This window comes from Buceros rhinoceros, unplaced genomic scaffold (assembly GCF_000710305.1).
Source record: "Buceros rhinoceros silvestris isolate BGI_N320 unplaced genomic scaffold, ASM71030v1 scaffold19496, whole genome shotgun sequence".
NCBI classification, from domain to species: domain Eukaryota; kingdom Metazoa; phylum Chordata; class Aves; order Bucerotiformes; family Bucerotidae; genus Buceros; species Buceros rhinoceros.
This window is the reverse complement of record NW_010418325.1, coordinates 6,051-29,182: the sequence shown is the minus strand read 5'-3', so window position 1 is coordinate 29,182 and position 23,132 is coordinate 6,051. Positions and strand designations below refer to the sequence as shown.

The window sequence follows — 23,132 nt, the reverse complement described above, 5'->3', positions numbered from 1 at the left end:
ATTGCAGTATCTCCAGGTGTGGAACCTGAGTGCCAGGAAAAACGCTTTTATGATCCTGTCTTTTTTATAACACGTCTGTTGCAGCAGTTGGGCTCTGCAGTGTCTGGGCTTCTGCCTCCCTGAATCTGGTGTCACTAATTTGGGAAAGCTGCAGTAAGACGGGAGACTTGGCAGAGCTGCAGTTTGATTCCTGTATGGAACTCCGCATATTGTTTACTCTAACATTGCTTGATGTGTCAGAAGGCCTCAGTGAAATGTTTACCTAGAATGTCACCTTCTGGACTTAGAAATAGTTGAGCAGATTTTAATAAAAACCCATGACCTGTCTGCCTTACCCTGTTGTTTTTACTTTCAGTTTGCTTAGTTTACCTTGGGGCTAGGACCCAGGAGAAGCCAAACCCTACCCATCCTGTTCTTTAAGGATCCAGGAAGCTACAAAAAAATCGAAATAACCAGTGACAAAATCAATTTCTAACCCTTTTGGAAAAGAACTAATAACCAGGGAGAATATTTTTTCCTTTAAGTTCTATGTTTAAAGCAAACACAGCTCAGAGACTTGATGCAGTTGAGCAGACTGCCATATCTGCTCTGCTCTCTTTGGAGATGGAAGAGGATTCCTTAGATCACACGAGGCTGGTCCAAAGTGAAATCCTTTCACGGAGTGTAAAAGACCAAAGGGTTGAGGTACCCCTTACGCATCCCGCCTCTTGTCCCTCTAGTCCGCTAGTGACCGCACTTGGGCAGCAGCACTGGAATGGCAGGCCTCCTTTCTTGAAGTCTTGTCCTTCCGAGGACGTCCTGGGTAGCCTGGGCAATGTGTTGTACTTTCAGCAGCATGCCCTGCACTGTGGACCATTGCCTGTATGAGAGCTAAAAGCCAACTTAAATCTTGGCAGTGGTGGGACAATTTTCTGTGTGGCTTGATAATACTCTCTAACTCCTTTGCCTGTTAATTTCTACGCAATATCCTTGAGAAGACTTGTCCTGAAAAAATTTGGAAAACCTGACTGTGGTGTTCAAGGTAAAACTCCTTCGAGGTTCCAAGACTAGAGTTGTGAAACGCAGCAGTTCAGATAAGGAAGAATAAAAACATTCAGAGGAAGAAATAGGAGCATTAACAAATGCCAGCCATAGGCAGCAGGCAGTGTTTGCAGTACTGTTCTGTACTTGGTTATCTTGTTTTCTCAATCTCGTGGCAATTTAAAAACTGAATGCCTCCTGGAAACTCAGATCTAGCACCGAGGTGTTCAAAACCACTTAAGGTTTTAAAGTAGGTACTTAAGGATAATTTTTTATAGAGCCATATGCAAATGATTTTTTTCCTGCCAGTGTGCTGACATCAGTTTCATGCATCGTTTATTCTTTTAATAACAACCTTCTTTTTTCTCTCCCACCCAGCTTCTTCCCTCCATTTGCACATGTTTTGGAATAGTGGCTGTTGTAATCGCTGCAGGAGTTGAACTGACCTCCCACAAACATGGCAGACGAGGACCTTATTTTTCGTATGGAAGGGATCGATAATGCTAGATCAACTACATTAAACTCTGGAAATTATCCTGATGCTGATAGTGATGATGAAGACAATTACTTTATCTGTCCAATAACTGATGATCCAGTTTCTAACAAGTCTGCCGGTATCAAAGTCGACAATTATTATAACGACTTGGCAAAAACTGAGCAGTACAGTTCAAGCTCTTCTCCTAGAAACTCTTTTAGCTTTAAGGTAAGTACTTACTCCAGCCTTCAGTACAGTTTTGGTTTTACACAGTTGCATGAGAGATTCTCTAACTGCTGCTTCTCTTGTACTAACACTTTTCAATGAAAAAATACATTTGTGACTTTTTTTTCCAGACCTGCAGTTACTTCCATTAAGCCAATAGTCTGACCTTGCCATTGAATTGCTTACTGTCCCTTTTAGTTCAGTAGAGAATCTTCATCTACAAAAAAGCAGCAGATTCCTGGTGAATAAGTCACTGCCATTATGATCAAACCATTAAAAAAGCAATACATTAATAGTATCAAAAGATGATACTATTAAGCTAAATTGGGGCCTGGCAGAAGATATTTTGTTACGGATTTTGCCAAGCAGAGTTAACAGTCCATAATACTTTTATTTGAACAAATAAAATTGTAAATTATAAAATTGTAATGGCAGGGGTTTAGGTTATAATTGCTTCTTAGGGAGCTTTTAACCTGTTGACTCTTGTGCTTGGGCATGAAATGTCACACTGTCAGTAGTTCCTGACGGTGTCCTCAAGCAGTATCTGACCTTTTTAAAATGAACAGCAATCACAGCATTGCCGAGAGGTCAAAGGGGCCATAGTTGGTGCTTCCTTGGCAGCGTGTCCTGTTCCACTCGGCTCCCTTGGCACAGATCAGACCTTGCAAAGGGAGATGAACACACAGGCGGTGGAGCCTCGATAACACTAGCGAGACTCACTCTATAGCTTAGATACTCCAAATACACACCATTTGTGGTAAGCTGGCATGTCTCTTAGGTTTTGTCTAGGCTAGGATTTAATGTGTTTTATTAACACATTTCTTGTTATAAATATTAACGTTATTTATTTAATAGATACTCTAAAATCTTGGTTATGCCTAATGCACGTGTTGTTCCTGGAGGGACACCAGAGGGTTTATTTCAGTCAGCTAACGTATTAAGTAACACATTAGAAGAGAAACTGTCTTGTCTGCAGCAAGATTTTTACTAGTTAATAGAAACATCAAAAAGTACATATTCTTAAGGGAGTTAAGGGCAGAGGTTTAGTATAGACAAGGGGACAGATTTTAGTGTATGCTAGGAAGCTCAGTCTTCATTTGCATGGACGTTTCGGCACATACTAAATGCCTCTGGGTTTGCAGGGTGAGTTCTGAGTCATGTGGCCTGAGATAAAACTGATAAGGAATTTCAATGATTTCCTCCTTCCTAAGCTATCACGTTGCTTCTGCAGAATATATGTGCCCATGGTTCGGGCTCCACAATGTCTAGTTGGGCATTTTAGCTCCTATCACAGATAAAATGCTTTGGGTTGAGATGTGGAGCGAGAAGTCTGCATCTGCTGCTGAAGCTGCAGCCAGCCAGGACTGATAACATCCTAACCACCACAGGCCACCTCTTGCACCCCAAAGCTAATGGCAGTTAATGAAGTGCAGAGGCAGATAAGAGTAGTTACTAACTCTCTGCCTTTAAACAGCACTCAGACGTGTTTAATTACCTAGTTAATAGTCAAGACCCTTTTAACGCATGTTTTGCAGTAAAAAATTTGGGAACTTACCTCAATAGGTTTGTTCACAGATGTTAAAAATTAACTTAAATTAAGGATATAAATTTAAGAGTTTCTTTTAAGTGGATTTTTTTTTTAATTAACAGAGACAGAGACTTTTCGTCAATCATTTGTCTTACCACATGTAATTTCCTACCTTTTTGTTTCTCGTGCATCCTTTAGAATGACACACAGCATCGTTGTAAGCACGGCTCTGTGGTTGACCATAGTCGGGTAGGTTAAAAAGCAAATGTCAACACTGTATTTAATAGACACATTAAGATTTTTTTTTTCCCCCCTTTTATGGCCTATTTTTCGGTTCATAATTTTATTGTTTGGGAGAACTGCTTGTCTCAGCCCGTAGAAATCATGAAGTCAAAACTGAAAAAAGATATCTGTTAAATGAAACTATACCCATCTCTTGTCCTCTACCCTGAAATATCCTTTCTTTTAAAGCATGTATCTGTAGTTACGCCTACAGCAGGAGAAAAAATTGCACTGCTGCACCACTTCCATGAACTTCAGCTTCTTCTTGTTTGAATATTAGAATATAGCTTTTGTACAAAGCACCTCACAAGATCAAGCACAAGCTATTGATTTGTTTAAATCATTACCTATCATGGACACAGATCACTTTTTGGAGTGGGACCCTGCTCAAGAATGACTTGACATAGATAATTGACCAAGCAATTCTACCTGTTTCTGTCTCTCCCTATTTTTTCCATATATATTCAAGTATGGATGTTCAAAGGTCCATATGAAACGTACATCATCGCATGATCTGAGGCAACTTCATTTTGTTATGAAACATGTAGGAAATCTTTCTCAGAATATATTTTAAACTTGTTCTATTTATGGTAGTGGTGTGTTCATTTTGTGTTTTTATTTTCAGAAAGGGAAGCATTTCAGTTTGCAAGGTGTGCAGATTTACAGCTGAAATAAAAATAAACAGTTTAAAAGCTGAGCTGCTCAAAGTCTTTGTTGTTGCTGACACCAGTTTATACTGTATAAAAAGTTTTAACTAAGATTTAAATTCCAAAGAAAAAACTATTTTAAAAGTTACTGTTTCTGCCTCTTTGGAATGCAGTAAGAGAGGCAGTAAGAAAATCTCAGAGCTCAGTTATTTCCTTACTGGTAGGAGTGCAGAGTGGCTTTTTCTCCTGCTCGCCTTGCAGAGACCTTTGGCACATCACAGGATCACATCTCCAGTTCTCTTGGAACAGTACAATGTGAAATCAGGGAGATCAAAATGTTAAGTAAAAAGCATCCAGACTGGCTGTGCTTATATCCCGGAACACTCCTTTGATTTTTTTACTGCTGATTTGGTGAAGATTGAAATAGCTACTTGTCTGGAATTGTTATAAGAGTAAATTTTTACAACATTCTAATTTCTTACTTACGCTGAGCACAATTTGGGGGTTCTTGGGATTTACAGAACTTTTTTTCTTCCTCCATATTGTTCTGTCACTGCTGGACTTTTTTTGTATGCTTCACTGCCAGCGTATGCTGTTATAAAAAGTTAAAAATCAAAACATTAAAAATGAATTAGTATCATGTATGTGCGAATTACAATTATTTGCAACGTATGTTAGTGATATTTGTAAATTACAAAGGGTTTTGCAAATTATATTTGGTAAATGCAAGACCAAATTCTGTTCTCAGTAACTTTGTTGGTGCAAATTGAACCAAAACCTGATGCTTTATATTTCTAAACCGTGTTTTGCTATACTGGAAGCTCTAAAAATGTCAGAGTGGTCTTCTGTACCACCAGGTCCCTGTTCTGAATAGTGCTTTGGAAAGGGGGGTGTAGTTGCACGTCCTTATAGCGTTGGAATCCTGATGTACTCTAGAACTTAATGCCATTGTTGTGAGATGCTGCTGATTATAAATAACCTGCCAGTTTGCAACTTCTTCAGGAAACCTGGAAACACGCTATTCAGAAAGCGAAGCACATGCCTGATCCGTGGGCAGAATTTCACCTTGAGGACATTGAGACAGAGCACGCCACTCGTTACAGGTCTGTGAGTCTTTCTGCTTTAATGCAGATGTTAAACAGAAGGTACTGGTTTATGCAAGGGCTGTGTTTGTGTAGTGGAAAATATGTGTATCAGCATAGCTGAAGAAGTTTTGGTAATGTCCAAAGTGAGTGTGTCCTAACTGAATCTGCCAGGTATACACAAATGCTGCATGTCATCAGAAAATAAACGTTTCAGCAAACCAAAGTCACACTCTTTCTCCCTCTCTCCTACCAAAGTACTATGAGTTTCACCATGTAGAGGGGAAGCAAAGCTCAAAAATATTTCCTAGTTGATTTATTAATGTTGTAAACTTAATCTGATAAGGAAATTAATCCCAAAGAGACATCATACTTAGTTTAAATAGTTTACCAAAAAAATAACTCTCTCTTCCTTTCCCAAAATAGCAATTTCGTTGTTGCCTGTCCACGCAGTGTTGCTGTGTGTGGCTGGAATTTAAATCCTTATAAAGTCCAGAATAGCTCACCATGGTGTACATGCTGAAACTGAGACTGGCCCTTGAACTATTCTCCATGCTTTAGCACAGGCTTTGCCAAAACATTTACCCTACTGATACAAGTGTCTGGGTGGAAGGAGAAGGTGTTAGAGGGAAACTGAGACTGGCCCTTGAACTATTCTCCATGCTTTAGCACAGGCTTTGCCAAAACATTTACCCTACTGATACAAGTGTCTGGGTGGAAGGAGTAGGTGTTAGAGGCCAGTTAATTACCCCTTAGCATGAGTGTCTGTGGAGGCCTCCCTTCTGCGTGAAGGGACAGAATACTGTCACACAGTGCTCTTCTCAGTCCCCATAGACTGCATCTGTCCCTGGTCAGCCACGCAGTCCTGAAATAGCTTGCATATTGTAAAATACAAACAAGTGATAACATAGGTTTAGGGCTCCTTGAACACCCTGTAAAAAGAGATGGCTCTATTTCCACTTCTTTTGTCTGCTGCAAACTGAGTTGTTACAGAATATATAAGGGAGTACATGGGATGTCTGCATGCATAAATTACTCAGTGGAGGTTCTGGTAATCAGGCTGGAAACAGTCATGTGTTGGTGACTCAGCTGCTGTGGTTCTCAATTTGGCTTTTACTGTGTTGGCAGTTAAGGAGGTGGGGAAAAACTGCAGTCATACTTTTTATATTATCATAGGGTTGTGCAGAGACTCGCTCCTCCCTTGGTGCGGTGCTGGGCAGTTCTTGGCCTTGCTGCTTTTCACAGCTACAGCTGGTCCTGTGTTCTGCTCACATCCTCCCCAGCCCTGCAGCAGATCCTCAGCCAGAATGTTTTATGCAATCTCAGGGTTGGGGGAGACTACCTGTCCAGTGCATGGGGCTTGGTAGGGCTCTTTCTGCTCCAGTGTACTGCCGAGGGCTCTCAAAGCAGATAGAGCCTAATCTGTAGTGTTGCAAAAGTTCAACTTCTGTAGCAGAATCTGTTCATTATCGCTAGGATGCAGTGTCTCCTCAAAGAGCTGTCCATATTTCTTCTTTCCCACCCAAAATAAGGATGGCAGAAGTGTGCTGGGAGGACTACAAGTTTTTGTGTTGGGGTGGAAGCAGCACTTTTTAGCAGTCAGCTAGAGATAAGGAAGGATAGGCACTGGGGATGGGTGGGTTTGGGTTCCCTCTGTGTTTTCCTAAGAGGCACATCTCTTGATTTTGCAGGTACAACGCAGTTACTGGGGACTGGGTTGAAGATGAAGTCCTCATCAAGATGGCTTCACAAGTAAGATCACACTGTCCTTCATGTTCATTAGCAGTCAGATTTGTCATTTCTTCCTGTTACTGGATAGTGGCAGCAAGGTGTTTTCCTCATATAGAAGTTTTGAAGTCTTAATGTCATTCTCTTCTCCTACCTCTCTTTCTCCTTGGCTCATCCATTGTGTTTTGGTTTTCCAACAGCTTTTCCTTTACAGAGTAGAGTAGGACACGGAGTCAGCCCTTCCTCATCAACAGCATGAGGTGTTTGTTCCTTTCCCTCCCATTTCCTGCTGGCCTCATCTCCCCGTCTGGCAATAGTCCTACTATTTTGTATGTTTCCAAATAATTTCTGCTCTTAGGATGAAAACAGACTGTGTTGGAGTCACCTTGCTTTGTGCTACTGATGTAGTATCTAGTGTCTGGGGAGGTGATGCTTTGACACATGCTGTTTGGAAGCCTAGATGTGGAGCACATGAATTCTGCGAAGCCAGCTCCTCTAGACAGTCACAGCAGAGCTGACTGCAAACTGCAGAGAGAATTTAAATAGCTGCTTTAAAAGATGCATCATGTCTGCTCCATGGGATGCTGGGGGGCTTATTCCCAGTGTCTTATTCCCAGTGTCTTTTCCCCAAACTCCTACTGACACTGCCAGTGAGTTTTCACTTTTTTTTGAGGAGATAGATACTGTATAGAGCCTGTTTGAGAACTGCTTTCTGCAGGGTATAAAGGGGGAAGACATGGTTGTGTCACTGGTTAGAACTTTGTGGAAATGGCAACACTGGGTTTTTGTTTTTTCTTTTTCTTTTCCCTAGCCCTTTGGCCGTGGAGCGATGCGAGAGTGTTTCAGAACGTAAGTATCTGATGGCTTTATCTTTGTTGGCCTCTGTGCAGTATTTTCTTCTATGGAGACTGGAATTTCACTTAGGTGTGGTGGAAATTGCATAAAGTGCAGCTCCCCATTAGCTCCCTGCCTTGCCTTTCTGGAAGATGTAGTGGAGGGGGGTTATTCCTGTTTCTGTCACCTCAGCCCCACAGGGAGTGAGGTTCAGAAAGCAGAACATTCTTTTAAGGGAAGCACAAACAAGCATGAGGTGGGTATGCAGTGAGTTTGATTCGGAGAGTCAAGCCATGGCCTGTACTGGAAGTACAGTGGGATGGATCAGATGCAGTCGTGTCCAGTTCCAGCAAGTATAATCAGCCTGTCGATTAGGAATTCATAAATTTCGAGTATTTCCACCATCTCTTGGAGGCAAAGTACTCATAAAAGTACAGAAGCAGCCACTTTGTTTCTATGTTCCTGGTGTGCTAAAATATCTCTGAATTTGATGAGAGGCTGTAGATGTGTGCAGCCTGAAGGCCAACGCGAGGACTATAGTTCAGCAGAGAAAAGTGGAACAAATAGTTGAGTGGTGCAGTGTCAACTCAGAAAGCCTCCTTTGGTGAAGATGGTTGCCATCCCAGACTTTACTCTGGATCATGTGTGCCAGAGTAATCCTGTTCTGAGGAAGGCAGAGCTAACAGTTACTCTTTCCGGAAGGGTAGAGTGTGTGAGAAGACAGAGAAGAACTTTTCTTTCCTTCGAGAGTGTTAGCAAATAATGGTTGCAGGCATCAGCATCTAGCTATAAAAGCTAGAAGACTGCCCCACCCTTTACAGGCTCTGGAAATTAATGTTTCCTGGAAAATGTACATGTGTGTGTTTTAAGGTTTTCCCCCTTCTTTCCACCTGCAGAATCCAGAGAAATTGTGTTTCTTGTCTTGATTCACCTCTCAAAAGAGAGAAACTCCTGAGTGACAGAAACATGATGTCTTGAACTTGAGCAAAAACGAGGAAGAGTAACCCATCAGCCTCCACTTTGGCATTGTTTCAGAATCAGTCAGTGCTGGTGGCTCTGTTCCTGCAAAGTTAGAGACAGCAGTGAATGAAGCCTAAGAAGTAATAAATCTTAGCCTGCTGACATTGCTTGTAGCTCTTGTTGTTTACCAAATTCCCCTTTACACAGTATCTTGAGTAGTGCCATAAACAGAAATTTACCTTTGCAGCTTTGCCTTAACCTGCTGCTGCTGCATTTTCTCAGGGGTGCACTGATATTTCCCCTTTGACACTCTCTCTTCTAGAATTTTGCAACTCTTTAGTCATGACAGTGACAGCATTAGCTACATGTGGCTCAGTGAACTTCAGAGAGTATTGGCTTCAGAACAGCACATGAGCTGGCTTGTTTTATGCAGTCAAATGTTTCTTCAGAGAACTGGAAAGGTTTCAAATCCTGGCTGAAAATCTTATCTTACTTGCTTGTTCTGTTTTCCAAGGCCTCTGTTACAGGGACTGCTGGCCAGTCCCTGCAGAAGGACAGACAATCTGAAGTTGCTTTACCTTTAGAGTGTCCCATGTACCAAGACCTCTACACCAAGGTCTTGGGTGGGAAGAGAGGAGAGGAAAGGTCGAGAGTTGGAGTGCTGCTACTAGCTTCTCAAAATGTACAGTTTGCCGTGGCACCAAGGAAGGCTCAGAGAACCATTGTTTGTTGCTGAACAAAATACGAGGACTGCTCAGTACCCAGCTGTGCCTTACGCTAGATACTCCGCTTCCCCCTTCAGACTCACTTGGCATTGCTAGGGTCTACAGCTGCCACAGCAGAGGGGTGTTACACCTTTTTGCTATCTTCTCTGAATCAAGTTCTCGGTGGGGCAGGGGAAGAAGTGTTTTCTGTCTTGTGTCCCATATAAACGGATGACGCTGCGCTAGGAAAGAAGACTGTGTCTGCTTTGGAATTATTTATAACAATGTGGGTTTTTTCCAGTTTGCTGTGAATGTTGGTATCTTCTGCAACCATGGGGCACCTTCTTAATCCATTTGTGGGCAGCCAGCAGATCCTGTGTTGTCAAAGTCCTTTTTTTTCTTTTTTTCCACTTTTGAGGGATCTGTGGATTAAAGATTTGCACATCAACAAAAGTTAAAAGCAACATCACAAGAACAACTGTCAGGTGCAGTTTTCTGGGAGCGTGGGGGATACTGATGTCACCCCTGTGTGTTGAGAAGGCAGCATTTTGCTCGTCATAGGAGACGGTTTTCTCCTCTCACATTTGAAAGGCCACTCCCTGTTATATTCTGCAGAAAAGAATTGTTGACATTAGAACAGGGCATTGAGGTGGCACCAACCTTTCATATGCTGGGTTTGAAGGTAACAGAGAGGATAGGGAAGTGAGAAAAGGAGGAAGTTCAAACACTTTGGTGTGTCCCAGCCATTCATACGGGATGTTGCTTTTTCCTTTACCTGCGGCCTGTGTTTCACTTTTCGGCTCGAATATCTGGTAATTGACTGAGGGTAATTCTGATCTCAGGGCCGGGCTCTGTCCATGCAGGTAAAGAAATGGGAAGATTGAATTTGAATTCTGGGGTTTCCTTTCACCAACAATGGATTTGTCTTTTAGGAAAAAGCTCTCCAACTTCTTACACACACAGAACTGGAAAGGTGCCTATAACTATGTTGCCAAGCGATACATAGAAAGCGTGGGCAGGGATGTGTATTTTGAGGATGTCCGACTTCAGATGGAAGCAAAACTCTGGGGAGAAGAGTACAACCGGCACAAGCCACCAAAACAGGTACAATCAGAGGTCTTGCTAAGCAAAAATGCGGTTTGTCTCCTATTAGTTTAGTCTTTAAGTGAATTCAGATGGAAGTACTTCTTCACATGCCATTAAATTAAATTACTTACAGATTCTTCTGCCCTGCTGTGTTTTCCATTAAATGATAGCTAATTTTTAATTAAGTAAATGGACAAATAGCTTTATATTTCGAGACTTAGGGGCTCTGTGTTTGTGAATGTCTCACTGTTCTTAGCTGTCGACTGCAGACCAGAATAAAATGGTGTTTGTATTGCTCTTTTTTGATATTTGCCCAGCTGCTTTTGAGATAACCAGAGATGTCACAGAATTTATTGCCAGCAGCAGTCTGAGCAAGTGCTTAACTGTTGGTGCTCCAGGAATGCAGATGCTTAAATCTTGTAAACCTATCTAAACACCTAATTATGCAAATACAGATTTCTGAGGAGTAGTCAAGAATTTTCAAAAAAATGAAGATACTGTGGCTTTGTTTCCTTTAAGTCTTTCCTTGACAATACGGCGTGTTAAGTACAAAGCGCTAAGATGTATGAAACTCGAACAGGTAGAATATCGGACTAGGCTCAGGATATCAAGAGAAGTTCCCGTCCTCTGTGCTAGGGGTGTGCATAGATGCATAGGATTCAGGAATCGGCTTGTTAAAAGACAAGAAACTACAGTGCAGGGATGGAGGACTGCAACTGTCATTTACTCCTAGCCAGCAGCTCCTCTCTGGGTATGTCCAGAGTATCAGTGAAACTGTGAAGTCCCTTTAATCTGCAGCTGGTACTGAATGCCTGAGTGTAACTATGACTTTGAACGAGTGGAGGAGGTGGATGGCAGGGTAGGTGCTGTACATGCACTGTGATATGTTGGTTCCTGTTCTTGGCTGCGCAGACTGTGTGTGACATGTGACAAGATGCCTGGGTGAGGTAGTATGCCTCAGCGTGGGGACCTTGACAGTTTAATAGCCCAAATGAGTGCTCTTGAGTATGTGGGCCATGCGCATTGCCTCCCGTGTGAGGGTTAGTTTAATAACTACCTGTCTCAGAACAGCAAGGCGAGGTATAGAGTGAAACACCCAGAGGAATCTAGAAATCTAGAAGTAGTAAATGCCACGTGGGGGAAACGATGTAAGCAAAGTGAGAGTTGGGATGGTTTCTCCTTCAGGAGAGTGTTTGGGACAGAGGGAGGAGGTGAGGCAGGAATCAGAACTCTCTGAACGGTAGAAGCCTTCAGTCCTTCTCTGAAAAGACATTTCTTCAGGTTGTGCAGTAGTTACTGTAGGTTTTGCTCTCTGGCTATAGACTCTTTGCAGTGTACTCCCAAGATACCCACAAAAATAAAACAGGAAGCCAACACTTACTAAGAATTTTTCAGAGGGATTTGTTGCAAAAGTGAGTTGTTTTGAAGTGACTGCTTTTAATTTATGGAATTTCTCCAATAGCTTGAGAAGCTCATGACTCATTCCCTTGTTAAACAGACAGATCTTTGCAATTGTTTAGCTTCTTTCATTGGGAAAGTTTTCACAGCTGGAGGATTCACACGCACTTTGATCTGCAGGCAGTATTCTGTTAGTCACTGTTTATCTTCTTTCCCTCCCCAGGTGGATATAGTACAGACCTGTATTATTGAAATGAAGAACAGACCTGGAAAGCCTCTTTTTCATCTGGAACATTACATAGAGGGCAAATACATCAAATACAACTCAAATTCTGGATTTGTGCGAGACGACAACATTCGTCTTACTCCGCAAGTGAGCCTTTGTTTAGTGCTTTCCACAGAGTCTGTGCAGGGAATTTCTTGGCTGTATCCAGAGGTCTTGCATTACTGCCAAGAAAGGAAATGCCAGGCCTTCCAGTACAATGCCAGATCAATTTCTCTCTTTGCAGGATGTCTGCCTCTTATTTGGGGCCTGCTCTTTCAAGAGCTGAGTGCTGCTTTATTGCATTTCAGCGTCTGTTCATCTGAGTTAGGTTGAACGTGGTTAATACTCTTGGGAAACCTTAAGCCCTTTGACCCTAATTGCAGGCATCGACATATTTCAAACTCTGTTCAGACTATGGTGGGGAGAGACACCTCTCATGTACTAAATAGTCTTCTGGTGCCTCATCTAACATACAAAAGGAGATGGCAGGTACCCAACTCATGTAACTAAACATCTAGTCCATTTGTGTATAAGAATCTGTTTTTTAGCTACAGCCACTGAATAGGTGAATCCGAGATGGCGTGTAGAAATACAAGTACAGATTTCAAGTGATCCTTGATCTTGTAAAAGAACTTTAAAATACTGTCAAAATGCAAAGTGGTCGGTGTAACAAAGAGCTGTTTTACCCGCTCTTGAGAGTTCTGTTCTTTTCATATTTCCCCCCTTTTTTTTAAGGTATTTGTCATGATGCTCAGTGTAAGCAGAGGGTTTATGTTCTTGGCTGTCTTTTGTATACTGAATCAGTACTGTGCTTTCACAGGCTGGGAACAAAGTGTTCCATGAGATTTGGTGCTGTTAAAATGTTTGCCTGTTGCCTCCCGGGCCTGGCAGTGCTTTTTTGGAGGCCTTCCCAGAAGACTTCTAATGCCTCAGCATTATGCCAAAGAGAAGTGCTTTTTATACCTGATTCTTGAAATGCTCCTTTTAAAGAGTATAAATGTGTGTTTCATCATCTGATACACAAATGTAGAGCCAGATCAGCCATTCAGGGGAACCGCCCAGAGGGTGTAGCAGGGGAGGGAGAATTTGTGTGGATGTTCTTCCCCCTCCTCCCCCCCCCCCCAATGCCTCAGCATTATGCCAAAGAGAAGTGCTTTTTATACCTGATTCTTGAAATGCTCCTTTTAAAGAGTATAAATGTGTGTTTCATCATCTGATACACAAATGTAGAGCCAGATCAGCCATTCAGGGGAACCGCCCAGAGGGTGTAGCAGGGGAGGGAGAATTTGTGTGGATGTTCTTCCCCCTCCTCCCCCCCCCCCCAAAGTGTGGCAGAGCTTTGCCTCTTGGCAGAAGGAAGTGGTGTCCCAGGGCTGCAGAGCTGGGAGATCCACAGGTACAGCCAAGGTATTTAGAGAATGTGTGTTGATGTTCTTCCCCCTCCTCCCCCCCCCCCAAAGTGTGGCAGAGCTTTGCCTCTTGGCAGAAGGAAGTGGTGTCCCAGGGCTGCAGAGCTGGGAGATCCACAGGTACAGCCAAGGTATTTAGGCAGAAGTTATTCTGCACAGGCTTCAGAACCCGCTGTGGTTCTCTCTGCCAGGCAGCTCCCCACTTCCTAAGGTGGAGACTGCAGTGGAAAACAGAATCTGCAATACAGGAAGGAGCAATCTCCTCTCCCCTGCATGTTCCCCCTGCTGCTTTTCACCCTGCCTTTTTTAGGCCGTATCTGAGTGGGGGCAGGTTGGAGCAGCAATCTGCTACATGCTTTTAGTCTCTCATTGCTTTCTTCACCCTGATGTTTGTACCAGTTATATTTGACTAAGAGCTTTATCGGGTTCTTTGCCCATTTGCAAGATGTGAATACGTGTAGCCTTTTTCAGTAGATCAAGGGAGTTTTCTCAGACATCTTCTATGGTTCTTCCCAGGCCTTTAGTCACTTCACCTTTGAGCGCTCAGGACACCAACTCATTATTGTTGATATCCAGGGAGTTGGAGATCTTTACACGGACCCTCAGATCCATACGGAGAACGGTACAGATTTTGGAGATGGCAACCTAGGTAAAATCAACAATTCTGTTTCGCATGCTAGTGGATGCTTATATTCTTTTCCCAGTTACCTGTGGAGTAGCTACTACATGGCTGAGTGAGACGAATTTCTGTGGGTGTTGCAAACAGCTGGGAAAGTTCTATTGTAGGAAGTCCCTGAACGGAGCAGCTGTCACTCAAGGGCAGATTTAAAATGAGAGCTGATCTTGGCTCGTCTCTCCTAGCCTGCTCTTAAATCAAGTAATGAAATTAAGTAGCTTCCTACAGTGTGAGAGCGGTTATCATGGCCTTTAATTTCCTTGCCACATTGCAGGAACGGATACAGCTGAACAGTGGAGAGAGAAGCCTTGCATGTTTTTAAAGCTCCAAGTGTCCATACGTGAAGTTGTTCATAGGACACAACAAGTTTTGTAAGCAGGATCAAATTTAGGCAAGTTTCTTGGTGATACAGCTGGATTAATTTACTATTATATCCTGTGCATACATACCTTTTGAAGATTTTAGACTTCCTTTCACTCTTGTACAGAGTAAAAAGCCCTTAGACGTGTTAAAATAAAGTACAAGGGGGTTGAGCTGTGTGCGCTACAAAACACTTTCTTTTCTTTCTCTTTTGACTTTTTAGAAAAAGCTTTGTGACTTGAGCTTTCAATAAGTAAAACATTGTACAAGCCTTGAGTAAACCCTTTCCTCGCTTTTTTTTAATGCTACAGGTGTTCGAGGAATGGCTTTGTTCTTTCATTCTCATTTCTGCAACAAGATATGCAAAAGCATGGGGCTTGCACCATTTGATCTTTCATCCAAAGAGAAAGATGCCTTGGATTATAATAAAAAATTGCTTGTAAGTGCTTGATGAAAAAAGTGTAACTAAGCAGTATAACTGGTTTATTCAAATCTTAAAAGCCCCGTAAACAAAACTGAAATATGCAGTTTAAAGCTGTCTTATCTGTACTTGTCTCTGACTTAATGTTGTAGCTTTTAATTAATAGGGAACCTTGTAATATACATATATTTAGGACCAAGTATATCTTTGGATGCTGAAATCATTAGTAAGTTTTGTATCTCACTAACCTAATTTGGGGAGGAAAAAAAGGAACTGTTTGTCTTTAACTGATCTTAGTTTCAACTGATATTACTGATATTGTTGTTATTGAATGGGACTCAAGGAAATGCTTTGAATGAAATTCAGTTTTAAACAGAACTGTCTCTGTAACAAATCCAGGACGATGTTTTCTTGGGGTATAGAACTGAAAGCAACTAGTTATGTGTACACGTGCATGTTTATACCCCCCTTTTGTAGACCACTCCTAATAAAAATTCTTGTTGGTTTATGTAGTATGCTTAGAATACAGAGAAGCATTATTCATGGTACTTTCTTGTTGATTTGCCAAGGAATCTGCTCAAACAATTCTCCGTGGCACAGAGGAAAAATGTGGCAGCAGCCGGGTGAGAACAGTCTCTGGCAGTCGGCCTCCTCTGCTCTTCCGCCTGTCTGAAAACTCTGGAGATGACAGCATGAGCGATGTAGCCTTTGACTCTCTGCCCTGCTCTCCTTCTTCAGCAACCCCTCACAGCCAAAAGATGGACGTGCTGAGTGAGTGAGCTTCATGAATCGCTTCTTTGCGGGTTCCTGAACATTTGACAAGGAGTTGGTTTATTTTGTTAGTTTTAAACACAACAGCATACTAGAGACAAGTGCAGAATACTTGTCTCTAGAGTTGTTCTTTTAGCAGAAATAAAACTAGAAGTACTTCTATGTAGAAAATTAATGCATAACTGCTTCTGTGAAAAAACTGTGGTAAAATAATGGTATTTAGAGCTTTCTCTTCAAGCATGTTATCCTTATGATAAGGAGCAAATATTTTTCTCCCTAGATTGGCCTGTGTTCAATGAAGTAGATAATTTGGTTCACAAAGACTATGATCAGCTTGATAACCAAAGGGTGAGTGTCTTTGCAACAGAAAATGAGATGTACCTTAATGAATGTGTCATTGGAAGACTGCCTGAAGGCTTTGTTCAGTAAAAGCTCGTAAAGGTGGTCTGCCTGCTTTCATTCTTGCTGGTCATGTTACCTGCATGTATTTGCTGTTTCTAACAAAGGCAGAACATTTTATTTTAAAATAGTATTAATTTTTTTTCCTTCCAGAAATGTATTTGCATGTGGTGTATTTTAGCAGATAATTAAAGCGTGTGTCTATTGCCCTGCATGTTGTGTCTTTGGCACTTGTGCCGACTGCTGTGGTATGAAAACTAAGCAGAATCACCATTGATTAGGTCTCTGCAAACACTGGTGCTGTGGGGTGTTAGAGAAGCTCACCTGAGGAGACTGCAGGAAGTTTGCAACGGGAATTTTCCAGCACTAGGGCCCTAGTACCACGGGCTGTCAATTACTGTTTTAAGTGGCTACCACTAAAGACTGAAAACTATATTAAGTGGTCTGTCAGCTTGATAAAATACGTGATTCCTTGATTATTTCTATTTTTTTAAGTACCCAAGAGAGAACACGAACTTGGACAGTACCTTCTGGGTCATTAAGTCCTGGTTTTTTCTGTCAGAGGTAGCATAACGTGCAATCATTTCCATCCAGTATATCCATCCAGCATTTGTTGTTGAACCAGCAGAAAGTTTTCTTTGTGAGAAATGACAGGCTGAGATACTTGCAAAGTGTAGTGCTAATGCTGTGATGTTTTGTTCTTACCTGCAGGAGTTTGAAAATGGTGGAGACAGTGGATATCCCAGCGAAAAGAGAAGTGAGTTAGAAGATGGGGACCATAGAGAGAGGGTAAGAATCAGACTCTGGGTGTAGCAGAGTTGAGCCTGTTCATACTTGAACTGTTTCTGTAAAAGAACCTTATTTTTAATCTCTCTTGACTGAGACTTTGTAAACAGTTGGAAAGAAATTCTCACATGTTGCAAAATTACTTACTCATCTTGGGAATGTTAATGACACTTCTATAGGAAAAAGACTGTAATGAAGAGCTTCATTTCAAACAGTACATTTGATAGTGTATTGCTGTGGGGTTTTTTAAGTATTCGGTGTTGCATTTGAGAAATGTACCCACCTTCTTGTCATATGGGATCCATGAACATAATCTACTTTCAGACTCTACCCTCTCTACTTTCTATGACTTTATATGGCATGAGATATCACAGAACTTAATGTTGCCATTTAATAAAGTGCACCTTTAGAATTCCTAGGATTAGTTGATTATGCCTTCAAAATACAAACTTTTAAGTAAATACTTTTTGACCTGAAGATTTTAACTAGATATTTAATTGGAAGATACGAAAGAGAGTAGTGTTTCCTAAGATACCGCTCTTTTTGTCACCTTCAAAGCAGCAAGGTGTTTGTCACGGACTCTCTGGGTTGTAGGATTAAAGCCTGGGTGTGCCATACTCTTTAACATTTCAGTGTGTTTCTTTTCGTATTATGATTATCACTGAGAAGAATCCAGTGGAAACTATTTTGTCATTGTCACTTTTAATTTTGCTGAAGAGGAACAGTCTAGAGTGTAACTGGCACACATCAGTTGCTGCAAATTAAATGACACGAGTCTTTACATTAACATAGGGCCATTCAAACAACAACCGAAGACACGAATCTGATGAAGACAGTTTGGGAAGCTCTGCAAGGGTAAATAAAGCAGAAATCTTCATAGACAAAGAGTTTGCCACTCTGCTTGACCTTTGTTCCACTCATCACCATCTAACTTCACATGACTAAACCAGATGTCAGTTTTCTTTCCCTTTCTGCTACAGAATATGTTTATTAATATTAACTTACCACTCTGTGTTGTGTCCATTTTGTTTTTATTCTCCAGTTAAACAAGTACTGTTATAAACAAATGTTCACCTCTGTAACTGATCCCTGACATAAATTAGCGATTATGCATGCATTTCTCACTTTAATTATAGTTCCATGGATTTTTTTCCTGCCTCACTAGATTATATTTCTTTTCTGCACTTTAGTTTTGGAATTGTCTCATACGTGGCTGGATGATTTTTTTGAAACATGCAGTGTTTGAAACACATGACAGTAGCTCTCTCCACTATCTAACTGAGCTAGGGAAGACCAGACCTTCTTGTATGATTTACAAAACATAGCTTCTGTGATAACTAGTTTCCGTGGCTATAAACAAACAAATAACTCTGTTCTGCAGGGAAACTAAAAACAGAGCTTTGACAACAATGGGTAGTTCAACTGTAATGATTATATATTGCTGTTTCAGGAAATTGGAACAGCTTTAACAGGCTGGAGTTCTGTGCCAGTAACCTTCCTGTGTACATCCGAAGGCTTTCATTCTGATAGGAATTTTTGGCTACTGTTTCCCTTCCACACATTACGTTCAAAAGTTGTTTGTTCTCATTTGTGTGGACATCCCAAGAAGCATCAGTGCATATATCTGCCCATCATCATCTTCATTGTTACTTTTTTTTCTGGAGTTGTAGAATGTGAACAGCATTTAAAATGTTTTGACCTGAAATTCTGACCAGAAAGATGTTTAATTATTTTGTGCATGGATAATCTCAGTGCTTGCAATGGAACTGTTCAGGTGCTTATTTTTATAAGTACTTTTTTCTGATTCAGAACTTAAAGATAATGCTTTGCTTCACTGCTGTCATGTATGGAAGATATTTAACGTTGGAATTAGAGGGGGCTTTAGTTTGTTTCTTTGAATATTAACCATTTATTCAGCTACTAACATGACTTTTGAAGGCTATGTCTTAAACTACAGTATTTACTAATAAGTAATAATATTAATGGAGCCTTTGATTTCTGGATGGTAATTCACACGAAGAGTACGGAAATTTTTATTTTTTTGGATAGAAATAATAGTGTATTCCCTATTTCAGGTCAGTGTGGAGAAATGGAATCTCTACAATTCTTCCAGAGTCCACGTTCACAGACCGTCCTGTGTTGCCCAAGAAATTCAGAGGCTCAATGCACTAGAACTTGAAAAGAAAATTGGGAAGTCAGTCCTTGGGAAGGTAGGATGGGCCTAGTAATCCTGTTCTTTCCAACTGGAAAGAACCATCTTGTATTTCTTTCTTATACAGAGGTGTTTTCCTGCACAAGTTATTTGTGCAGGTGAAAATAAATAACATGTCTATAGCTTTCTGTCACCTAATCATTTTATAAAGGACATCTAAGCTCAGGAACCCATTAATTCCATCTGCTTTTGGACTTGAAACATCTGGGCTCCTTTGGGAAGGAACCTGCTGTTGGCTCATCTGCCTTTCAGAGGCATCGTGCAAAGAAGAGAAAGTGGGATAGATACGATGTGCCTGAGCCACGTATGTAGCAAACAGACAAGGCTGGTCTCCTGAAAAATGGTAGCATGGACAAGCTGGTTTTACTCCAGAATATCCCAGGCAATGCAGACGTGAATTAAGTTTGGATTTACGTATGGGCTTAAGTCCAGAATCAAATCCCATGGTGTAGCTCTTCCTGAACATCCTGAGAACCTCAGATGTTCTCAGACCTTTCACTTTGAGAGAAAATCTGCCTTTTCCTTGGGGAGGGGCATTAACAAACCCCTCAAAAACCCATCTCATGTTTGGAACAAAATCCTGCCCCTACTGACAAAGGTGATATGAGGATTTTACCCTGGATAACCTTCTTGATTTTCTATGCCTCAGGTTAATTCCTTTCCTGTGAGGGCCCTTGCTGTACGTAAATATCTGTGACCCATGGTCACTGCAGTTTGCTTTGCTGGCTGGCGTGTTGGACCATTGCAAGCTGGGTGCCCTTAACTATGACCACCTCCTAAAGGTCTCCCAGGCCCTGGCAGATGTCTCCTAAAACCTGGTGCTCTGGTGTGGCAACCTGCTGTGATACTGCTCAGGGCGCAGTGATGGGGAAAGGCGGTGCGGCAGGTACTGTCTTGCTGAATTAGGTCTTTCATCTCTAGTAGTCAAGTTTATAAAGCTGTGTGTGTCTTAAGCTTATAGAACTGGAGAGGCAGCTGCACTGCGTATAATCATCAGGTTTTGTGCCTGAGCATATTAAACAGGCAAAAGTCAGGTTCAAGTCTGTGTGTTAACAAGCTAGTCCTCTGCTCAGTCGCAGAGGTAGACAATTAGCTTTAACTGTCACCTCAGAGAGGTATTTTTGTGCCTCAGTATGGGCATGGGCTTTTGAAGAAGCAAATCTAGCCTTAACACTTGTGTCTCTTCCCTGTACAATTGTGTTCCAGGTTCATTTGGCCATGGTTCGCTATCACGAAGCTGGGCGTTTCTGCGAGAAAGACAAGGAGTGGGATCAGGAGTCAGCCCTGTTTCACCTGGAGCATGCTGCAGACTGTGGGGAGCTGGAAGCCATCGTTGGGTTAGGACTCATGTACTCTCAGCTGCCACATCACATTCTTTCCGAGGTCACTCTGGAGGTAAACAGAAAGATCAAAGAAAATGCCAAAATGCAGAATTGTGGTCCGTTGTAAAAATAACCTAAGAACAGCAGAAAATAGAGACAAAGCAATAACTGTAGTTAGGTGTTCGGTAGCCTCTTCAGAGAAAGTGAATGACTTAATTGAGGACTTGGACAAAGCAGCAAAAAATGCTGCCTGATGCTAGTTTTGCCAGCAAATTGTGGCATAGCTTTGGGAAGTTAGTGAAGTGATTTTTGCTGTTCAGCTTCTTAGTTTCTTGTGGCTGGGCCTGTTTCTCAGACATACTAAACACTTGCAGCCGTTACTGACTGGGAGAGACTGCATTTAGTGGTAGAGGAAGGCAGGGATGGTTTTACTCAGAAACATGCATTTTAAAGGTTTTGTTTTGTTTTACTAGGACACAAAGGAGAACAGAAATAAAGGATTTGATTACTTGCTAAGAGCAGCAGAAGCTGGAGACCGTCCTTCCATGATTCTGGTAGCAAGAGCATATGATACGGGTGTAAATCTTGGTTCAGACAGGTACTGAGCATGACTGAGTAACTTGGTGGTACTCCACAGGGGATGGGGAGAAGCACTTGCTGCATTTCTTTCATTCACCTAAGAGCTGTTACGTCATATGTAAAGCTTACCCAGCTGTGAATGAAAGCAGAGTTTAGGCCATGATATATCAGCACAGAAAGAAAATCAGAGATCATTTCTGCTGTTGGACACCTGCATGTGTGTTGGATCCACCTGCATTGTAGAGTTGAGCTTTCATACCAAGGTTGCCCTGTGATAGCCAATTTTTTCTTTTTTTACTCTGAACTCAGTGTTAAAACTCCCCTTGACTTCACTGGGAGTTGCGTATTTTAAAATTCTGGGACCAGTGTGAAAACATTTAACAGAAGTTCTTCTGGAGATGTAGCACCCTAAAAATTAGTGGAAAGAATTTACAACTGCATATCTCCTCCTTAGTGAATTTTCGAAAGCACAGGTTTTTTAAAAAGGGGGGGTTTGTGATGAAGCTGTGAAAGAAGATGTAGAACAGCAGAAATAGTGAGGTTGTGTAGTGACTATAGATGAGATGCTGTCAGAAGAACGAAGGATTTGTCACAGTTGTAGTCTTTCATTGCTCCTCATAATAAACGAACGGACATTTCACAGGAACGTAGTCTTAATGTGAGGATATGACTTTAAATTAAGGGTGATTTTAAGTTTTAAGAAGTTTAAAAATGCTTTTACCCCAGTAAGTCTCTCTTAACTTGGCCAGCACTCCTCCCTGGTGCAGGAGTACCTGCTCCCTGAGTAGGAGCAGCACTGTGACTAAGAACTAGATTGTGATCTGCCAAAAGGCTACACGTTATATTGATTTCATTTTTCTTTTAGCATTTTAAAAGTGGAGAAATATTAATTTCCTTAAGTACTAAATATAACAGGTGATGATAGTGACTTTTCTGCTTTTGTATTGTAGCAGGTCTTTGTAACTTAATGAGTCTTCTGTTTTGCACAACAGTGAAGCTCCTGGCAATGGTGACATTTAAAATGACATTACATTTCTCACTGAAGTGCTCTGAGCATTCCCAACATGAAAACTGCTGGTTTTAAAGTATTTATGAAACAAGACTCTCTACAACTTCAGATTGTTTCTAAATTGGTTATCTTCACAACTATAAATGCCAGACCAAACCCATATGACTAGTAATGAAGCACAGACTCTGGAGCGAAGCAGGACACTTCAGTCTGATACGTTCTCCCCTGTAATTACTGCATAAGGTGACCCCAGCCTCATTTTTGATACAGTGACCAGATGCTGCAGTGCAGAGTTAGGGAGCCTCCAAGAGAACTGTTTTCCTTCTTGGAGAGCATCAAGGCTCTGAGAAGCTAGGGCAAAACTGGATTCTGAATCTGCAATGCAAAGTACATTTGTTTCCTAAAGTAACCATCTTCAAAGAGTTGGGTTTTTTTTATTTCAGAGTACAGGATTGGAAGGAGGCGCTGTACTGGTACAATGCTGCGCTGAACATGACTGACTATGATGAGGGAGGTGAATATGATGGCACCCAGGATGAGCCCCGGTACCTGCTCCTGGCCAGGGAAGCAGAGATGTTAATGATGGGAGGGTTCCACCTGAATAAGGATCCACAGAGATCAGGTGAGGCCTTGTTTCTGTGATCAGTGATCTTGCTTTTCCTTCCTTTTTCCTCCAGCATCTACCTTAAGTACATTTCCTGCTTCAGCTTTTACGGAACATACAGAGCATCAATACCCTCGGTTTTGTGGATGAAGCTGTGATGATTCGGGGTGATACAAGGCTGCAAACAGTGAAATAGAAATCTTGCCAATGCAGAGGTAGTGGGCACTGCCAGATCCAATCCTGTGACACGCTGAGTCACTAGCAAGCAACCTTCCCTCCTCCTGAGGCCTCTAAAGTGCAGGTTGCTGCTTGTATTTTGTGTTACACCCATGACTTCCAGGCCCTACACG

General features: G+C 41.7%; 1 protein-coding gene across 1 annotated transcript in view; it reads left to right on the top strand.

Moving 5' to 3' along the window:
- The first annotated feature begins 1,477 nt into the window (after positions 1-1,477).
- EEF2K (eukaryotic elongation factor-2 kinase) overlaps positions 1,478-23,132 on the top strand; it is a 22,185-nt gene continuing 530 nt past the window's right edge. Inside the window, exons 1-16 of the mRNA XM_010138507.1 lie at positions 1,478-1,723; positions 5,180-5,280; positions 6,951-7,011; positions 7,799-7,836; positions 10,418-10,589; positions 12,193-12,342; positions 14,160-14,292; positions 14,991-15,118; positions 15,670-15,871; positions 16,152-16,219; positions 16,982-17,059; positions 17,849-17,911; positions 19,132-19,266; positions 20,475-20,663; positions 21,064-21,188; positions 22,622-22,800. Coding sequence (XP_010136809.1) covers positions 1,478-1,723; positions 5,180-5,280; positions 6,951-7,011; positions 7,799-7,836; positions 10,418-10,589; positions 12,193-12,342; positions 14,160-14,292; positions 14,991-15,118; positions 15,670-15,871; positions 16,152-16,219; positions 16,982-17,059; positions 17,849-17,911; positions 19,132-19,266; positions 20,475-20,663; positions 21,064-21,188; positions 22,622-22,800 — 2,068 coding nt within the window. The remainder of the gene's footprint in view (positions 1,724-5,179; positions 5,281-6,950; positions 7,012-7,798; positions 7,837-10,417; positions 10,590-12,192; positions 12,343-14,159; positions 14,293-14,990; positions 15,119-15,669; positions 15,872-16,151; positions 16,220-16,981; positions 17,060-17,848; positions 17,912-19,131; positions 19,267-20,474; positions 20,664-21,063; positions 21,189-22,621; positions 22,801-23,132) is intronic.